Source organism: Polypterus senegalus, chromosome 1 (genome assembly GCF_016835505.1).
Source record: "Polypterus senegalus isolate Bchr_013 chromosome 1, ASM1683550v1, whole genome shotgun sequence".
Classification (NCBI taxonomy): domain Eukaryota; kingdom Metazoa; phylum Chordata; class Cladistia; order Polypteriformes; family Polypteridae; genus Polypterus; species Polypterus senegalus.
In genome coordinates this window covers 174,080,852-174,097,750 of record NC_053154.1, presented here as the reverse complement: position 1 = coordinate 174,097,750, position 16,899 = coordinate 174,080,852, and the positions used below count along the sequence as shown (strand labels likewise).

The window sequence follows — 16,899 nt, the reverse complement described above, 5'->3', positions numbered from 1 at the left end:
ATCTGTCTGAGGATAAACAATTGTTAAACTGTTCTACTTGGATCAGAGGTTTTACTATCAGAAGGTGTCTCCATTCCTGCATCTTGGCATAAGCTTTCCAAGGGGAGCTGTAGAGTGAGGCATCTAAATTAATTAGAACACACATCTCTTTATAAAAATAAGTCCAATCCGCCCATCATATTTAACTTCTCAGGCAACACCTCATTTAACCTTTTGCGGCTTTACCATTATAGACCTTTTTAATCATCTCAGTGATCTTGTTCACAGAAATGGTGCCAATTCCAACCAATACTTCCAGAACTACCTCTCTATAAGGAGTATGTCCATTCAGTTTAGTCATCCTTCAAGTGCTTTTCACTGTATATCTCACAATGACATGTGAAGCCAAGATTAACACTTCCACATCTATATGGAATAAAGCCTGGGTGAAATCTTGCCTGTCCTTCCTGTGTCTCATCAGATATTGTCCAGAACCTTTTTTGAGCCATTTTGCAAAGCCCCATCAAACACTTCCAACACACGAGTTACCAGTCAGGCCACTGCTGCAACTGCTTCATTTATAGCATATTACTGTTTCTTAGTTAAATCTCGAGACACTCCTAACATTCCTCAGAAAGCCATTCTCATTATTTTGAGAGTTATCCTTATCAATGGTGATCTAGGACTGCCACCATGATAAGGACCAACCACCTTTTGGCCACAGGTCCTTGCAGCTGTCCTCACAATTGATTCTTGAAGGAAGTCTTTCCAGATGTTTGTCTCCAGCCTTGCCATAGAAAGAAAAGGACTTCTGGTGATCAAAGGCAAACTCATTATGAACAGAGACATTCACTACCTGCTTGTGTCTTCCATGCTTTTTTCTGGAGACAGCCGGTTTGTCTGAGGCCAAGTATTGATGAGTTGATAGCTCAGCACCTCTCTCTTTTGATCTGAATGTCTAAAACCTACAGCCTCAGATCAGATAACATGACTAAAAACTTAACCATTGTCATTTGGTGCAAGGTACTCTGGTAATGGGTACACTTATGAACAACCTTGTGTTTGAACGTATGGTTTGTTATAAACAGATTACAGATAGCACAGAAATGCCACAAAAAATTGTCTCTTGGATTTGGATCAATCACATTCACAAAGGAATTTCTGTCATTCCTCATTTTAATATTAGATTAGCTTAATTTATATGTGTTATACAATGCATGATCACCAATAGTCATGAAATTCACTTTCAAGTACAAATTTAATTAGTGTACCTCTAATATTGGTTGGAAAAGGGAGAACATGCTTCAGAAACTCTATGGGAAAGCTACAAAATACTATTAATCTCAGTGTTCAAAAGGCTTATGATGAAGGTACCACATAAGAGGGTATTGATCCAAGTTAAAGAATAGTGTGTGTAGATGTAGGTTTAAACACAGGAAGCAACAAATAATCATGTTAAAGTAACTTTTGCCAAAGCAGGTGATGTTAAAAGTCGCTTCCTGTGGGAATCAATTGTGGACCCACTGACCCTTTCAACTTAGATAAAAAAAATCTAAATACGAATATAAACAACAAGCTGATTAAAATGTACAGATGATATTAAACTTGGTGGAATGGCAGATAGGTTAGACACGATAGAATTGTTACAGATGGACCTGTACTGACTGGCAGGTGAAATTTAATGTGAATAAATACAAAGCATTAGACAGAAAGTAGAAATGTTGGATATAGTTTCGGACACAAGAGTTCTGAAAATCAAAAAGTATGTCACTTTAGAAGGATTCATTACTGTCTTCAGCCAGAGAGTACGCAGTAGTGACTAAGAAAGCTAATATTCCGTTCGATTACACAGCATGCTATGTGAAATAGAAATTAATCGGGCATTATGCTGCAGCTGTAAACTGATTGCAGAGGAAAACTATGCAGAAAACTACTGATAAAAGAAGAAGGTAAATACATTTATTAGCCTTCAATCTTTTCCATTTGAAAATCAATCTATGTTCCTTGGTTATTTGAGAAGGGTGCTATATATAAAATAAACTGAAAAACAAATTTACATCCCAATATCAAACATAATATCTACTTTAATAAAAGGATCTTTGTATATTTTTCTTTACATATTTGTCAGTTAGCCCTCAGTCAATATTCATCCATCCATCCCGCTATATCCTAACTACAGGGTCACGGGGGTCTGCTGGAGCCAATCCCAGCCAATATTAATTGTAAATATTATTCTTAACAGAGAACACCATCACAGGGAGCTTTACAAAACTAATTGAAGTATAAAACCTCTCAGCAGAATGACAAGGTATATAGCAATATGAATTTATAATAAACTTGAATGTCTACTACAAAAAAAGGCTATAAAAATATTGGCTGAAAAATCACGTGTGCTTTGTTAGGTAGAGAAGGGAAAGAATAAAAACTTCTCTAGATTTTAAAATTTGTGTCTGTACAGGTACATTTTTTTGGGGATTTTGCTTTTCATTCACTGAACTTTGCTTGACATTATAAAATAGTGCTGACCTTTATAAAAACTACCATTATCCTTTTTCAATCTGCTTTGCTTTACACTTTTTCCATGAAAGGACTTCCTTATGTGCATTCCTTCTGCTAATCGCCAGGATTATTATTAAAACAACTGTGGATTTTGCTCCCGCTTCTCTCTAGTTTCTTTTTTTTTTCACTTGTTTTCACAGCTGTCCTCAAAGAAAGTTGAACTCAGCGTGATGGAGCATTCAGTAGGCTAAATGCACGAAAAAGTCTTCGTGCCAGGCTGCAAGAATATAGCAGCCAGTTACTAAAGTAAAATTAAGATAAAATTACTGATAAGTCATGGAGATCTTTGTATATGGTTAACAGATCAAAGCGATGTATTTGTTTTTAGTTCGTCTGAGGGACTTGTTCCCTCTGTTCAATTCTCTTGTAGACTTTATAAACACTGTTTAAACAGCAGCTCAATGAATTCATCAAAGAACACCAATGTCTAACCATACAACAACAACAACGACATTTATTTATATAGCACATTTTCATACAAAAAGCTCAAAGTGCTTTACATAATGAAGAATAGAAAAATAAAAGATACCGTTAGAAAAAAAAATAAGTCAACATTAATTAACATAGAATAAGAGTAAGGTCCAATGGCCAGGGGGACAGAAAAACAAAAAAACTCAGACGGCTGGAGAAAAAAATAAAATCTGTAGGGATTCCAGACCATTAGACTGCCCAGTCCCCTCTGGGCATTCTACCTAACATAAATGAAACAGTCCTCTTTGGATTTAGGGTTCTCACGGAAGGGCTTGATGATGATGATGGTCACGTAGACTTCTTCCTTTTAATCCATCCATCACTGTTGGAGCATCATGATGCTTTGAGTAGGTGGTGGTGGCGCACCACAAAGAAACCAGAAAAAGAAACAGAAGAGAGAGTAGGGATCAGTACAGATTTTAGAGCCACCATGAATAGTTATTATGATGAATTATACATACAGAGTATCAGGATTAAGTTAAAGTGAAGTTATAAAAAGGCCATGTTAAAGTAATGTGTTTTCAGCAGTGTTTTAAAGTGCTCTACTGTATCAGCCTGGCGAATTCCTATTGGCAGGCTATTCCAGATTTTAGGTGCATAGCAGCAGAAGGCCGCCTCACCACTTCTTTTAAGTTTTGTTCTTGGAATTCTAAGGAGACACTCATTTGAGGATCTGAGGTTACGATTTGGAATATAAGGTGTCAGACATTCCGATATATAAGATGGAGTGAGATTATTTAAGGCTTTATAAATCATAAGCAGAATTTTAAAGTCAATCCTGAATGACACAGGTAACCAGTGTAGTGACATCAAAACTGGAGAAATGTGCTCGGATTTTCTTTTCCTAGTTAGGATTCTAGCAGCTGCATTCTGCACTAGTTGCAAACGATTTATGTCTTTTTGGGTAGTCCTGAGAGGAGTGCGTTACAGTAATCTAGTCGACTGAAAACAAATGCGTGAACTAATTTCTCAGCATCTTTCAGTGATATAAGAGGTCTAACTTTAGCTATGTTTCTTAAGTGAAAAATGCTGTCCTAGTGATCTGATTAATATGCGATTTAAAATTCAGATTACAGTCAACAGTTAACCCTAAACTTTTTACCTCGGTCTTGACTTTTAATTGTAATGTATCCAGTTTATTTCTAATAGCCTCATTGTATCCATTATTGCCAATCACTAAGATTTCAGTTTTCTTTATTTAACTCGAGAAAGTTACTATTCATCCATTTTGAGATACAAGTCAGACATTGTTCTAGTGAATCAAGAGAATCGGGGTCATCAGGTGCTATTGATAAGTACAGCTGTGTGTCATCAGCATAGCTGTGGTAGCTCACGTTGTGCCCTGAGATAATCTGACCTAACGGAAGCATGTAGATTGAGAAGAGCAGCGGACCCAGGATAGAGCCTTGTGGAACACCATATTGGATATCATGTGTCTTTGAGTTGTAATTACCACAACTAACAAAGAATTTTCTACCTGCCAGGTAGGAGTCAAACCAATTTAAGACACTGCCAGAGAGGCCCACCCATTGACTAAGGCGATTTCTAAGAATATTATGATCAATGGTGTCAAATGCAGCACTCAGATCTAAGAGGATGAGAACAGATAAATGGCCTCTGTCTGCATTCACCATCATTTACTACTTTAACGAGTGCAGTTTCTGTGCTGTGATTTGTTCTAAAACCCGACTGAAATTTATCAAGAATAGCATGTTCATTTAGGTGGTCATTTAACTGCATAATGACTGCCTTCTCCAGAACTTTATTTAAGGCTGGTTAGAGATAGGTCTAAAATTTTCAAGAGCCGAGGGGTCAACATTATGTTTCTTAAGAAGGGGTTTAACTACAGCAGTCTTAAGACAGTCTGGGAAGACCCCGTATCTAATGACGAATTTACTATGTCAAGAACATTATCAATTACACGCCTGATACTTCTTTGAAAAATTTGTTGGTATTGGATCAAGGACGAGGTGGAGGGTTTTAATTGAGATATTATTTTTGTAAATCAGGTAAATCTATCCTAGTGAAAGAGTTTAATTTGTTTATAACAGAATGCTGGGGTTTAGGAGCATTCTTAGAAATAACATAGTATATGTCCCCAACACTAATATCATTAATTTTTGATTGAAAAATACAGCGATAGCCTCACAGGTTTTACTGGAAGTAATTAGGAGGCATTCCTTTGAGTTACCTGGGTTTAGTAGACGATCAATTGTAGAAATAAGACTCTGGGATAACTAGCATTGTTATTTATAATCTTAGAGAAATAGCAGTGCCTCTCAAGACGGACAGTGTTATTGTATTCTGTTATTTTAACTTTTAATATTTTATAGTGGATAGTTAGTTTAGTCTTCCTCCATTTACGCTCAGCTCTACGGCATGTTCTCTTTAAATCAGACACTCTTTGGGTCTTCCATGGTATAACAATGCTAGAAGATTTTTTAACTGTCTTTTCAGGTGCCACTATGTCAACAGCAGCTCTGACTTTAGTATTAAATCTTTCCACCTTACTATTTACATTATCCTCGCTATTATAGTTGGCACTATAAACGGACTGATTGCTTAGAATGTTTGTAAGTTTTAAAGCTACTGATGAGTCAAAGAAGCGTTTTTAACAATATGCTTCTCATGGTGTTTTTTATCATTATTTCTATATTAAAAAGTAGAAGAAAATGGTCTGATAGACCAATATCAGTGATCTGCTTTATATCAACTTTCAGTCCTTTAGTAATCACTAAGTCTAACGTATGACCTGCTTTATGTGTAGGCTGACTAACGACCTGTCTCGAATCAAAAGAGTCCAGGAGGTTCATAAATTCTTTTACTTTTAGGTCACACTGATTATCTACAGTGGTGTGAAAAACTATTTGCCCCCTTCCTGATTTCTTATTGTTTTGCATGTTTGTCACACAAAATGTTTCTGATCATCAAACACATTTAACCATTAGTCAAATATAACACAAGTAAACACAAAATGCAGTTTTTAAATGATGGATTTTATTATTTAGGGAGAAAAAAAAATCCAAACCTACATGGCCCTGTGTGAAAAAGTAATTGCCCCCTGAACCTAATAACTGGTTGGGCCACCCTTAGCAGCAATAACTGCAATCAAGCCTTTGCGATAACTTGCAATGAGTCTTTTACAGCACTCTGGAGGAATTTTGGCCCACTCATCTTTGCAGAATTGTTGTAATTCAGCTTTATTTGAGGGTTTTCTAGCATGAACCGCCTTTTTAAGGTCATGCCATAGCATCTCAATTGGATTCAGGTCAGGACTTTGACTAGGCCACTCCAAAGTCTTCATTTTGTTTTTCTTCAGCCATTCAGAGGTGGATTTGCTGGTGTGTTTTGGGTCATTGTCCTGTTGCAGCACCCAAGATCGCTTCAGCTTGAGTTGACGAACAGATGGCCGGACATTCTCCTTCAGGATTTTTTGGTAGACAGTAGAATTCATGGTTCCATCTATCACAGCAAGCCTTCCAGGTCCTGAATTAGCAAAACAACCCCAGACCATCACACTACCACCACCATATTTTACTGTTGGTATGATGTTCTTTTTCTGAAATGCTGTGTTCCTTTTACGCCAGATGTAACGGGACATTTGCCTTCCAAAAAGTTCAACTTTTGTCTCATCAGTCCACAAGGTATTTTCCCAAAAGTCTTGGCAATCATTGAGATGTTTCTTAGCAAAATTGAGACGAGCCCTAATGTTCTTTTTGCTTAACAGTGGTTTGCGTCTTGGAAATTTGCCATGCAGTCCGTTTTTGCCCAGTCTCTTTCTTATGGTGGAGTCGTGAACACTGACCTTAATTGAGGCAAGTGAGGCCTGCAGTTCTTTAGATGTTGTCCTGGGGTCTTTTGTGACCTCTCGGATGAGTCGTCTCTGCGCTCTTGGGGTAATTTTGGTCGGCCGGCCACTCCTGGGAAGGTTCACCACTGTTCCATGTTTTTGCCATTTGTGGATAATGGCTCTCACTGTGGTTCTCTGGAGTCCCAAAGCTTTAGAAATGGCTTTATAACCTTTACCAGACTGATAGATCTCAATTACTTCTGTTCTCATTTGTTCCTGAATTTCTTTGGATCTTGGCATGATGTCTAGCTTTTGAGGTGCTTTTGGTCTACTTCTCTGTGTCAGGCAGCTCCTATTTAAGTGATTTCTTGATTGAAACAGGTGTGGCAGTAATCAGGCCTGGGGGTGGCTACGGAAATTGAACTCAGGTGTGATACTCCACAGTTAGGTTATTTTTTAACAAGGGGGCAATTACTTTTCACACAGGGCCATGTAGGTTTGGATTTTTTTTCTCCCTAAATAATAAAAACCATCATTTAAAAACTGCATTTTGTGTTTACTTGTGTTATATTTGACTAATGGTTTAATGTGTTTGATGATTAGAAACATTTTGTGTGACAAACATGCAAAAGAATAAGAAATCAGGAAGGGGGCAAATAGTTTTTCACACCACTGTATATGAAAATTAAAGTTGCCAACTATTAGGAGTGTGTCATAGTTAGTAATTAAAATTGACATTAAAACAGAGAATTCCTCAAAAAAAGACGCAGATGATACTAAAACGTGAGAATCTCCATGGATAACAACGGCGAGATACTCAAAGGACTTGAACTTACCAAAACTGACATCTTTACATTTTAACCGGCTCGAGTAAATGTTTGCCAAGCAGCCCCCCCTTTTTCCTTGGCGGTCTGCACGAGTAAAACTGTAATCCGGAGACGCAGATTCGATTAAAACAGCCTCGCCGTCTGAGTTAAGCCACGATCGTTGATATAAAAACATTTTGTTAGTTAAAGCTCTAACATTTAATAGTGCCATATTTAATGTTTTGGATGGGCAGAGAGGAGTACTATATGCATTATTGATATTTGGAATAGGAACTAAATTATTTTTATTAGCACCGCTCTGTGTGTATTTTTTGTTTAATCTGTGATCTGTTTTCATAGTTTTAATACATTGTTCCTCTAAAATAGTAATTTTAATTAGATTATTGAAATTTATGCCATATTGCCTAGATTTTTAACGTGCATTGAGATTGCTTATTACAGTATTAATGTTGTGCACTTTAATGGAAGATTCTATTAGACACTTATCATGTCCTAGCACAACAGTATCATTTCAGAAGGAGTTAAGAGCAGAGATAGATAGTCAAGATAAACAAATTACCTTAGATATGTTTTCGAGGAGGACCCGGGCGCCGAAACTGTTCGGATGCAGGCCATCTCGCTTGAAGAAACGTGGCCTTTCCAAAAGGAGATTCCAATTGTTGACTAAACCGATGTCTTGCTTCCTGCAGAAATCCTGTAGCCAGCTGTTCAATCCTAGCAGACGACTGTAGAAGATACGAACTGGAAGATGATTTCAGTTAAAGGTCCTTCAGTCACTTGTGGGTGTAGCACTGTAAAAATGGCTTGTAGAGATGCCTTGACAATTTTTTGCTTGAAATGGAATACACTCCATTGTACTATATGGGCATATACCCAAGTTGAATGATGTTTCACCAACCCTCTTCTCACAAGTACAGTATATGTACATAGCAGCATACACTTAGAAACTACATTTCCCTTTTAACTTTTGTACAAAGAATTTCCCAAGAAAACATTACTAATTTTGAACCAAATTCATTATTTTTGTAAGATTTGATCTATTAGCTAGTTGAACTGGAAAATCTTTGCCTGGATTACAAGATTCTTGGTGCCTGTTTACTTAGATGTAGCTGGAAGGTTGTTCTCCCACAGCTTGTTTGCGGGAGTGGGTGCTGAGTGGCTGGTAGCTGGTATCCGTAAGTCTACCAGAATTATCTTATAACCAATATAGAAGTTATTGCTTTCAATTTACCAACAGCCGAAAATACATGTGTTAATACATTTGCTGACTTTACACGTAGCTACAAAGTTTCTACTCAGACATTTACTTAGGACCACACCTGTTATGTCTGCATTGAAACAGGCACAGAGAAAAATAATGACCAGAAGATGAAAATGGTAAATGTGAGGCAAGCCTACATTTGATAACCAAAAATAGGTCCAATCTTTCAGCAAAGCCAAGAACAGTAATCAAAGGAGGCTTCTAACGCCATGAGTGCCTCTTAAAGCAGTGGACTCTCCCTCTTTTAGTTTTGCTACACCCACCCCTTTCACTACAGCACTAGAACCAAATATACAAAGTAGTAATATATTTGGCTTTTATGGTCCATGTCATCTCAAGTGATGGAGGTAATGCTTGGCCTGAGATCTTCAGCCCAACAAAATGATTAAATTGGCACGCATGGAGGAAGAGAGCTCTTGGGGCTTCTTTGTTTAGGTGTTTAATAATACATTGCAATTGATGAGTTTACTACAGTTTACAGTCTGAAGTTTCAAACAGTGATCCTTTCATACTAGCATAAAATGTCTGCTGAGAGTTAGTGATCATTTAATTGTTTATCTTTGGTGAAATAAGCTTAGTCTTTTTTAAGGTTTCTACTGCTTGTGCCCAGCATGTCTTTTGAGGTCTTGCAATGCATTTTCCCCTCAAAGACAAAGGTGTTAAGCTACTTTTTGTATGAAAATGTGCTATATAAATAAAGGCTGTTGTTGTTGTTGAGAGCAGCAGACAATAGCAGAAGTATTGGTTTTTCATTTTTTTTAAAACAAAAATATTTGAAACACTATTTTGGGGGCTTTTGGAAACAAAAAAAAAAAGAGGTTAGTGGTTGTTTTTCAATTTAATGCATTTTTAAAAGTGTTAAAATTAAATCACATTCTTCTGCAATGTCATTTTGTTTCTCTTATGGCTGTCATCATGTGAGATAGTGGTTTTGATGGTTGCTATGCCATTGTCAGACAGGCCGGTGGGAATGTACAACACGTGATGTCACTATCACAGTGGACTTGCCCTTGATTTGTCCAAATCTGTCGATTCAACCCAAATGCTTAATTCCTTTATATTATACATAATTGAATATTCGTTATGGGCTTTTCTGTCCTTTTTTGACCTCCATCTTCAGTTTGCATTCTTTTGCAGGTTTTTACATTTTTTTTTTTTTTGCTGAAGACTATTTTTGGTTTCATATCCGGACCTGTTTGTTTTGATTCTTGATCTCCTGGTTTTGACCTTTGCCAGTCTATAAACCTTTCCCCAGATTCCATTCTTCATTTAAACTGCTGTCCTTTAGTGCAGTCAGTTTAGAACCTAGACTTAGCTGATGAGAGTGATTAGCCAGTACCAACACTGGATTACAAAGGAGTAAGTGTATATTTTGACATTAGTTTCTTGTGTATACATAGATTCAAGCTTTTGGTGTGTCAAAATTGACAGAGGTGAGTTACGTTCACTCTCCATGCTGACCACTGAAGCCAGTCTGATATGTTTGAAAGAGTATCATTTGATTGTAACTCATACTGCATTATCAGATAAAGAGATCCAAATTCTGTACACCAAGATTACTACTCAGTTTCAAAGAGAAAGTCATCCTTTAACTTGAAATTTCACTATAGCTGATGTTGGGGTTCTGTTCAATAAAGGACTACAGCTTAGTCCTGAAGCCTCAGAGAGTTTCAAGTACTGAAGGATCTTCCATTTCTCCAATTAAATATCTTTATCATTTGTAGATATCAAAGTAAATAATTTTATAGTAGGCCTTCAGTGGTTAAAATAACACAGACATTACTGCTTATTAATAGTCTGAAAATGTGATATTGCTGTACTGTATCCAAGGGTTCACACATAATTTGAAAAATATAAAGTATTTATGTGAAAACTGTGAAATAAAGAACAAATCGAAAAACAGTGTATGAGAATCTGTTCTCTGCTGATTGTGAAGGGAATTAATTTGAGTAGTAAAGCTGAATTTGACTTTGGCTCATAAATTTTGTGGGAATTTTCAAGAGAGCAATTATTTTTCTGTCTTCTTTTATGAGACTAAAACCTAATGATCATCCAAATTTAAAACAACCTTTAAATAAGATTTTATGTTCCAAGAAAATTAACCTACTATTACTTAAAATATCAACTGCAATAAATCTAGCTGTTTCTCTGTCAATTTGCTCACATTTCTTAATATTTTTGTTAACCAGCTGACTTAACCAAATAGAGCTTAAGGTAATGGCAGACTGGTTCAAAGTATGAGAAAAGATTCTGAACTATTATAACAAGAAATGTCTAAATGAATGCACTTTCCATCATCTTAAAACCCACCATTTCCATGAACTTGTTGCCCCAAACTATGCATGTTTGTTTGTATGTGGAGTGGGATTGGGGGTGCACGTGGGTGTTAAATAGATTCTCTGCAATGCCTTCTGGTACAACTTTACAGGTCTGTTGAATCACCAACCAGCCATGAATTAAGCATCTGCACCGTATGCGCTTGTACCGTCACAGGATATTGACTAGGATGTATGTCTGGCCTATATTTACCTGATGCCTGCACTGTAATGTTATCTTGTCATTCTACATTCTCCTCTCTTAGAAGGGTGTAGTGATAAGTGAGCATGCTCTCGGTTCGAGCATCGCTATGCTCGGAGCTTGGTGCTCCTCAAACGAGCACCACATGTGCTCATGCGCTATGCTCGAGTCTCCGCCCCTCACGTTTCGCGAGTTGGAGACAGCCAATCAAGGTAAGTACTCCCCTAACTGTAATGCCAGTAGCCATGTCAGGTGCTGGCATTACAATGATTGGCTGGCCGGAAACACGTCATCGGGTGCTATATATGTAGGCACTGTCATGTAATGTTTTAGAGCGTCAGCTCACCTGCAGGCACTGGCATATAATATTTTAGAGCGTCATTTTTCCTTTAAAATTGATTTTTTGGGGGGTTTTGGGCGTGTTTTTGTCAGTCTGTAAAAGTGGTGTACAACTCGGACAAACTGGATCCCAGCAGCGACTTGGGAGTCCAAGATGCATCCAGACATCGTCCCCATGCTGTTCCCGGTCCATTTGGGTGGTGTTTCTGTCACTTTCTGACCTTTTCCAAAGGACCAGGCACCCTCCCCTCTTCAAAGCAGGGGGTGCCTGGTTGTCTCCCATTGACTTACATTATACTCGGGTGCTCGGTAGAGCACACGAACATATCGATGTGTTCGGACCGAACACCCGAACACCTTGGTGCTCGCTCATCACTAGAAGGGTGCCATCCAACCATGACTTATGCCCAAGATAGTCTTCAAATTATTTACATCTATCAAGGCCACTATCCACCCACAACTTTCTGCTGGCTCTGAGGCTAGGAATCTGCACTGGCAATCAGAAGGTTGCCGGTTCGAATACCGTAAATGCCAAAAGAGACTCCGCTCTGTTGGGCCCTTGAGCAAGGTCCTTAACCTGCAATTGATGAGCGCTTTGAGTAGTGAGAAAAGCGCTATATAAATGTAAAGAATTATTCATGTGAAGGGAATTTTTGTAGTTACATTTTGTAATACTCACTCTGTTGCATTCAATAGAATTTCTGGTCAGGACTTTAGAAGAAACACTGGGCTTCTTTTGATTTCTTAATTAGACTACACAAAATCAATTAAATAGGCAGTATCATTCTGTGAAAATATAGTTCAAATTAAATTTATTAAGCAAATACAGTACCTCATAACTCCAAATACAATTCAGTCCACAAAAAGGTAATTTGGTTGTAATTTTTATTTATGATTACTGAAAGCAGTGAGAGGTCAGGGTTACATCACAACTCAGGTAGTATTGTGTCCTGTGGTGTTTTTGGGATGGATAGCCTGTAGTGGCCATACCAGAATTTTTCTGTATGTGTGCAGACATGTCAAATGTTAACATTAACTTGCCTAAATAATAATCACTGTCTCTCTTTTACTAATGATCATCAAAACAAGTATTTCATGCCACAAAAAAGTCAAACAATGTGATGCTGGTGCCTGGTCTGTCTCAATTGGCATCACATCAATGTGACATCATCATCTGACAAAATACAGCCATGCAGATTTAAGCACTAAGTAAATTGAGAACCTCACAGCCACTCACTGCAATAGAAAATCTTTTGGCTACTAAGTGCTTAAACAAAAATAGTTACACCTCAAGTTTAGAATTCAATGCCTGTGAGGTGAAAAATGACAAGCCACAATAACATGGAAAGAACACACAGACTACACACACTGCATCGATCTAACTGCACATTCAGTAGTAGCACTAACTACCTTGAGGAGAGATGTTCACTGGTCAGAATGAAACCAGCAAACAATTGAAAAAATATTTTCTAAATTTATACCTGTTTTTGAACCAGGATTTTGTGCTTTTTTAAAAAATAGACATATCACATTGCTGGCATTTTTTCACTTACATAGAAGAAGTGCAGTATAAGGCTTCCTTATTGGTTTTTTTTTTTCTCCAAATTTAGCCTGTTCCTCCTCAGTGGTGGGTAAAAATCAAGATGCAGCATAACGTCTTGTGAATGATGCCTTCTTGACATTGATTGTTTTCCTCTTTTTAAATTACTGTGGCTACATTAAGGGAACAAATGGTACTGGACTTTTTGTACCTTTTCACTGGTGTGGGCTACATGACCGGAGTCGGCTGGAAAAAGTTTAAACTGGAATTGAAAACATGTTTTTTAAATTAAAAAAAGGAAAGCAGTTGAGAATAAAATCTAGCATATAGGTTAATTTTTTTTATTAATGTCTAGCAATATCAGATTTTTAAATTCTGGAACGCTCTCCAGGCCTTGCTCGGCAGACATTTACGACTTGCTAGATGAGATTAAGACCTTTTGGCAAGTGATGTGCTCTGGCCACCTGTGACAGGGAGGGAAAGAGTTGACCAGAGAGGGCCAGATGTGTAAGAGCATTTGATATTCGATGAGCTATCCCTCCAGAAGGAAAGCCTAGACTAGAAGAGACATGTGCATTTATAACTCTGATAGAGAAGCAGGTTTGACACGGCAGTTAATGATTTAATTATCTGTACACCTTTTTTTTTTCTTGTTTGTCCAAAACCTCATTTGTGCATCCTTCAAGTATGCATGTGCTGTATCATTAGTGAATTCACCCCCACACTGAGTTGAGAAGGTGTGTCAAGAAGCCACAGGATTCCTATAAATTAATGCTTAAACAGAAGCGTACTCTCTAGCTCTTACATTTTTCCATTCATTGAACAGGCCAAGTCATCACTTATTCCATTTAAAAGCCGTGCTAGAGGAAACCCCAAGCTGGACTAGAGCCTATTAAGACAGACAGCCATCTGGTAGTAAGCATATAGAATTTAAAGGGCACTGCTACTTATGTTGTAATGGTATTTTTGCCATACTCATTTTACTTTATTTATTTTAGGGCCTGTTTGTCTGTCTGAATGTCGGGGCGGTTGCTATGTCTCTGTCATTTCAAAAGATGGTGCATCGCAAACATTTTTAGTAATAAAATGCATTGCATTTGTCATTCCAATAGATGGCTCATCACAAACATTAACACTGCTTTTACGAATCCCATAACAAATGGCATATAACAGAGACATATGCACTGCAAACGTTAATGCTGAGGTCTAGGTTGATTACTTAGATTTCAACCCATCTTAGACAGTTAGCACAGCTAGTACATGAATAAACTTGTAAATTTTTCTCATGCCTGTTCTAGTAATTTATCTAATAATAGATATAAAAGGTAGTGTAAGATATGAGGGATAGGCAAGGATTTACTTGGCATTTAGAATATAAAAGAGGAGAATAGGGTTAACCTAGGCCAGCACCATGATAGAGCAGCGATCGTAATTTTAATACGGGTACCTTCAAGCTCTAATGATAAGACTGGAAAGTACAGCTTGCATATTCATAAAACACACTGAAGAGTATAAAGAACATTGCAGGACCAGTTAGTCCAGCCTCTGAGTCAGAAACAGTCTTGTAGCACCCAGTACAAAGACAATTTCACATATTAAATGAAGCAACATTTTTCTAAATTACCAAAGAAATTGAACAAAATTGCTTAAGACAACAAAGCTGAGAGCTGATATAGACACTTTCAGAATAAATTCAAATACAAAGGGATGTTATAAACACAGCATATTGCGTCAACAAGATGGCTAACCCATGGTGTACATTTTGTATGGTCTCTCTTCTTAAACCTAGATATCAAGATCTTCTTAAAGCACAGTTGGTGGCACAGGTCACACTCAAGAGTGTGGGACTTCTTCTAAATATGCTACAGTAAATGTTTGAGTGCACATTTTAAAATGGCCTCATATGTATTACCTGCTAGCAATCACTGACAAAAATACAGTACAAAAATGCTAGGAGCAGGAGGTGGGCCCCCTTTCATATTTTAAGGGCAAGAAGGGGGTGCCTGTCAGGCTGTACACTATTTTGAGAGGCTATAGAAGGCTGTGGGAACAAAAATTCAAAATTCATTAGAAATCATTTATTCCCCAATACCTTGGCTGCTGTCTTGCAGGAATAATGTACACTGTATAGGTATTACTGTCAGATAATGTTGTTTCCTAGATTTTGTGGTGTGTTATTAATAACCATCACAAATTATTATTTTTATTCCAGGGAGAGCTTATGAACATTTTTATTCATCCTGTGACGGGTCATTGAATATCCTTAATTGATGATATTTCCCACTCTTTATGGGTCTTTCCTGAATGCAGTGAAATTAAGGCAGCCTACTTAGGCTAATCTGTTGAAACCCATCAGACATTTTTAGACTGGTTTGTTAATTGTAACTCAGACTTGCATACAAAACTGCAGTTTCTGCATTGTCAGAATTAGAAAAGGTTAGCTACTTACTCACCAGCCCATGTGAATGGCATATGCAGTTCTTGTTTCACGACCTTCCTGTCGGCTTATATTTTTAGCTGCTTCCACTACATCCTGAGTTGTTTTGTAGTCCTGGAGAGACCACTCGTGAACTGAGATTTCACCATATTGCAGAACACCCACCTTTAACAAAAGACACAGCTTTTACTTTTATATTAATTTAATATATCAATCCATTATCCAACCCGCTATATCTTAACTACAGGGTCATGGGGGTCTGCTGGAGTCAATCCCAGCCAACACAGGGCACAAGGCAGGAAACAAACCCCGGGCAGGGCACCAGCCCACCGCAGTAATATAATACACATAATTGGAAATATTTAACATCAGGACAAATCAGCACTCAGAAAATAGAAAATGTTATATAAAAGATCACAGTGTAACTTCTCTTTAGAATGTTACAGGTAAGAAAATGAAGAAATTAAAGGAAAACATAATGTCATTTCACCAAAGCTTACAATACAAGTTACAGAAAGTGTGGTCTTACTACTAAGCATTTTAGCTGTAGGTAAGACTGCAGGTTCAAACCCCACCACTGACTTGAATAATTTACTTAATCTAAGTGTGTACCAATAATATAATTTTGCTGTAAAGCATTTTAGAATGGTATAAAGATGGTAAGAGGGGATGAGGACCACTCCAGGAGACTGGGGTGAAATGCTGACCTGGCAATTGCTTATGTGGAATCTGAAAGTTCTCTTTATGTCTGCATTGGTCTTCTAATACTCTAACATTTGTAACACATTTTCAAACTGGCCCAGCGAGAGTCAGTCTAGGTGAGTAAGACAGTTTGTTTCCTTTGCTTTTGGCATTGATTGTTGATTGATTTGATCATCTAATTATTTATATCAATTTCTCATTCTTAATATGTATCTTTTTTTTAATTTTAGTTAGCCAATAAAAGGTTTAATTTTGCTTCGCTTTTCTCTACATTCATAATGGCTAACATGGTACAACACCCTAGTAGTACAAACATAAGTAATCAAATAATTGTATCGGTGTTACTACATAATAAAAATATTTCTCTTTGGTAAAACTTTGATGGGTGAATAACCATGCTGGAGTGGCTAATGTTGTGACTTTCTATGTGAATGAAGAAATTTTACAACATTTAAGTTTGCTCCTGCATATGGGAAC

General features: G+C 37.4%; 1 protein-coding gene across 1 annotated transcript in view; it reads right to left on the bottom strand.

Annotated features, from left to right (window-relative positions):
• itga10 (integrin, alpha 10) overlaps positions 1–16,899 on the bottom strand; it is a 144,656-nt gene that overhangs the window by 77,671 nt on the left and 50,086 nt on the right. Inside the window, exon 7 of the mRNA XM_039763251.1 lies at positions 15,737–15,885. Coding sequence (XP_039619185.1) covers positions 15,737–15,885 — 149 coding nt within the window. The remainder of the gene's footprint in view (positions 1–15,736; positions 15,886–16,899) is intronic.